This window comes from Sinocyclocheilus anshuiensis, unplaced genomic scaffold (assembly GCF_001515605.1).
Source record: "Sinocyclocheilus anshuiensis isolate Anshui unplaced genomic scaffold, SAMN03320099.WGS_v1.1 scaffold992, whole genome shotgun sequence".
In the NCBI taxonomy this organism is placed as follows: Eukaryota; Metazoa; Chordata; class Actinopteri; order Cypriniformes; family Cyprinidae; genus Sinocyclocheilus; species Sinocyclocheilus anshuiensis.
The window spans coordinates 58,904-63,539 of NW_015552610.1; the positions used below are offsets into that span (position 1 = coordinate 58,904).

The following is a 4,636-nucleotide window of genomic DNA, read 5'->3' on the forward strand; positions in this document are numbered from 1 at the left end:
AGACCAAAAAAAGTAGTTTCGCTTTCACAACGAAACACACAGCGTCACACACGGCGGCCTAGAGTGAGTGGCGCCCGGCGGGCTTGAGAACGGCGCGGCAGGCGGTCTTGCGGCAACCACATGTGACGACCCCGGGCTGGACTCTGCTTCGTCCACGGTGAAAGCTGATCCAGCGATCCACAGTGCGAAGTTGATGTATTTCCTCAGCGACCACCATGGATCAGCTCCAGGCAAACTTTACAGATCTTCTTTATGCACCAAGAGCTGCATCAAGAGATATTGAAATCGCATCATATGACCCCTTTAATGTTCATTGTGGTGTCACTAATCTCATGGTAACTGAGGGCCTAATTAATCTTAATGTCACGATGTTTAGTGTGTTGTCTTAAAAAAATCATCCTAAAGATGTGAATTTTAAGATTAAATTAAATTAAAATTAATCTTGTTTAATGTTTTCGATTCTTGTGCACCCCCTCAATTATTAATATATAACTATATTCAAATTTAAAACCTTGTTTTTACACATTTAATTTTATGTATGTTGACTTTTGTTATGCACTTATTTACAGCAATGGATTGATATAAGCTGAAAAGCATGTTGTTCTTGTATAGTCTCCACTGTGGTTTGCTGTGCTGCATGGAAATGCTCCAGTCACTCACAGAAATTAGTATGCATGTATGGTTTCCCGAATGACGCAGAGAGGAGGAAAAAAATGATGCATCAAGTTTGATTAAATTCACATTTATTTATATAACACTTTTTATTATACACAATGTTTCAAAGCAGCTTTACAGAAAATTGGGCAGTTTTGAATGTTTATTCAGAGTTGGCGTCATCTCTTCTCAGGTGCTGGTCATCTGAAGTCTTTGTTAGTGGCTGGATAAGTCAGCAGGAGTAATCTAAATATAGCTATAGGTTACAACTACAAAATGATGTAACCATACTTGGGAATTTACACTTTTTCACGAAGACGCAAGGAACAGTGAAAGACTTGCAAAACCCAGTGAGCTGAGACTCTGTGAGTGTGACGTCTCATTACAGGAATCTTCTGGTGGTTCTTGTTCTGAAAGCAAGATAGAGAAGGGAAAAACACAGGAGAAACGATTAAGTGATGCTTCATCACATATCAGTCCCGTGGCATCACCGCTCCTCCACCACACTGTGCTTCTACAGTAGCTAAGACATTTAAGTATAAAATACAGTAATAAAGTACAGCTTTACTGTGATTACTTCTATAATACAGTAGTGGTATATAATACATTTTTGGGTAATTTAGCCTAGTATGGTTCTGAATTGAAAACTGCTCGCCTATTTTAAACTTTTTTCATTCTCACTTAGGTGCATCAGAGCATCCTTTGCAATCAATCCAATTCTACCATTTAACTCCCCACCCTGCAAAAATCACATTTAAAAGCCTTAATTACACAACAATGGATGAAACTGCATTAAGAGAATGAATAATGTCCTCTAAATCTACTAATTAAGTGGGCAATAATCTACTAGAATGTTTTTATGCACAAGGTAATTTGATTAGCTGTGCTGATAATATGCAATTTTATTCTCTAAATGTCTTACCTTTTAAAAGTTCATCACAGTGGACTCTTTTGCTGCATCTCTACAGCGCTGATAGTATTTGGCGCGAACTTCCGGGAACTATTGAGAGGCTCCATGATCCGCCATTGCTGTAAAAAACTTGTCCATTGGAGTGAATGGAGATGATGCGACTCTCTCTCTCAATTGCTCTGAATAGACTATTCCTTATGTTTCATACCTGTTCCTTATATTTTAAAGCAAAGATGTATTGGTGTTGCCATGTTGTTTGTACATGATTAATTAATAATAAAAAAAAACTATTCCTAAGTTCACGACTTAACAATTGCTGTTGAAAGTGACCAATCACAGGAACAGAAACATCTGACACTTGCTCCCCGCCTCCAAAGTCTCAAAAGTCAAATTGACGTGTGTTGAGGGGTTGAGCAGTTGAGAGGGCATAGAGCACATAGATATGTGTAGGTAGATGCCTCATTCGACAGCTCCAAGCACATAGACGCGTCTGCCATCTTTAACGGTCAACTTGACGTCATTCACCAATGAATATTCGAAGATGCCACAATCCTGCACAGCCGATGGTTGTAAAAACCCGAAGAAACAGGACAACCTTTCACAGGTGAGAATGCAAGAGAGGGGCGGAACCATAGATATGTAAGGACTGTGGCATTTTCGAATATTCATTGATTATTATGGTGAATGATGTTAAGTTGACCCTTCCAATATAGCAGATGGCTTACGAATAGCAGCCCATAGAAACAGTCGCTAATGAGGCATCTATGTATTCATATCTATGGTAGAGCAGGTCAAGCAAGCTGTTCTCGCGAGAGTGCATTTTTTGCGTGCGGATAATGTTCTGCCCTCGCAGTGCAGAAATGCTCCCTTGCAAGTGCGGTTTTTAAGTGTGCTACTTTTGAAACAGTTTAATCGCCATACAAGTCAGCAGTTGCTCATTATTGAGTCAAAAAAAGGAAATCAAGGAACACAAAATTAAAACCGTAGCTCCTGACGATATATTGAGGTCTTATGAAGTGAAATGATCAGTCTGTGCAAGAAACTGAACATTATTTACTACATTATAACCTGTATTCCAGATCCTCAGGCGAACAGGACATCTGATTCTTTTCTGTGAACTGCATGGTTCTTTTGGACAGTTCATTTCAGTTCATTTGCGTAATCATGCAATTACGTAACGTATACACGATTATATTATTAAAGCACCCAATAATGATATGAAATGCGGATGTTTTACATGTCTAAAGCATATAAAGTGAATTAACTAGTCTTCATCAGCTCATCTGTTTACATAAACAATGAGAAACCATAAAAACGTTCATTTCACACCTTCATCAAGTGTTCGGTTCACGCATGCTCATATCAGCAGCTCATCGGTCTTCGGTCTGAGTCGAACGGTTTTCTCAGTTCAGTGACTGCTGGAGAAACTGGAATGATTCATTCATCATAGGATCAGATACGTCTCTATTTCTGCTCATTTCCAGTCAGAAATGCGAGTCTGAAAGCAAGTTTGATCTGATTTGAACTGGTTCAATCCAGTTAATTAAAAATAATGATTCGTTTGTGAACGGGACATCACTCCGAACCATTTGTCTGAGGCTCTGGATTACAGGTGATAATGTATTAAATAATGTTCAGTTTCTTGCACAGACTGATCATTTCGCTTCATAAGACCTCAATACATCGTCAGGAGTCACAGGGATTCATTCTGTGTTGCCTGATATGATTTTTTGACTCTTAAAATGCCTGTAGCCATTGACTTGCATTTTATGAATCACCAAGCACCATGGTTTCAGCTAAAAATCTTCTTTCAAAATCTCTGTTCTACTGAAGAAGAAAGTCACCTACATCTTGGATGACCCGAGGCCGAGAGTGAGTATTTTCATTTTTGGTGAACTTGATCTCAAATTTGAGCTAAAGAAAGAAGTCCAAAATAACTTACTTTGCCAAAACGGCTTGAACATCACCTCAGCCAGGCACTGTCCACTGGCGCTGACCTTGGCATGATATTTAGAGGTCACATCGCTCATCACATGGGTCATCACATCCGTCATGTCACAAACAGGAGTGGAGATGTTCTGAAAACTTAAAGTAAATATTATTTCTAGCAAAAAAAGAAAAACATAAATATACAAAATTAAAAACAAAACTAATTTATATAAATTTGTTAAATTAAATACTGAATTATTGTAAAATAATTATAACATGAATATTATTTATATCATTTTAGAAATAATCTATAAAAATAAATAGTATATAAGAAATATGTGACCCTGGACCACAAAACCAGTCATAAGGGTCAATTTTTCTAAATTGAGATTTGTACATCATCTGAAAGCTGAATAAATAAGTTTTCCATTGATGTATGGTATAGCACCACGTCACCGGTTCATACGGTTTCCCATAACTGCAAAAGAACAGAGCTCAGTCAGAAGAACGACACAAACACTCAAGAACAACTCCCAGACTCTATGAATCATCACCCATTTAATGTTTAACCCATTTGGTTTAATTATAGTCACAGTGAGCGCACACAGAAACTATTTTAAATTGACCAGACTAACCAGATTCTAACTATACTAGTTCTCCTTCTCTTCATGTGGCATATCATTACACACCCTGTTTATTGTGTGCATGTATCATATCATGTGTTACATCTGCAGGTTCATTGTTATCTTTGGAACAACTCATCAAGTCATAAATATAGTCATACTCATATCAAGTCATAAAGTCAATAAATGCAAATTCTCTGTGTAATTACCTTAATCACGAGTTTGTAATGCGCAAAAATGGTTTGTTTTTGTTGAACTTGTTCAATTACACGTAAAAATATAAATGGCAGCCATTTCAACAATAAAAAGCAGCTAACTAGCAACTGCTATATATATTTTTTAATTTATATTTCAAATAATTTTACAAATATCTAAAAAATAAATACGTATATACATATATATATATATATATATATATATAGACACACACACACACAGTTAAGTTTTATATACATACGAAGTTAAAACAAAATAAATAAGAATTAAGATTAAGAAAATAAATATTTCCTAAAAATATAAA

The 4,636-nt window shown here is 36.6% G+C and overlaps 1 protein-coding gene across 1 annotated transcript in view; it reads right to left on the reverse strand.

Moving 5' to 3' along the window:
- The window catches only part of LOC107665909 (uncharacterized), an 18,334-nt gene that overhangs the window by 5,602 nt on the left and 8,096 nt on the right, over positions 1-4,636 (reverse strand). The window contains exons 3-4 of the mRNA XM_016456973.1: positions 3,939-3,971; positions 3,507-3,646 (exon numbers count right to left, since the gene is read on the reverse strand). Of these exons, the coding sequence (XP_016312459.1) occupies positions 3,507-3,646; positions 3,939-3,971 (173 nt within the window). The remainder of the gene's footprint in view (positions 1-3,506; positions 3,647-3,938; positions 3,972-4,636) is intronic.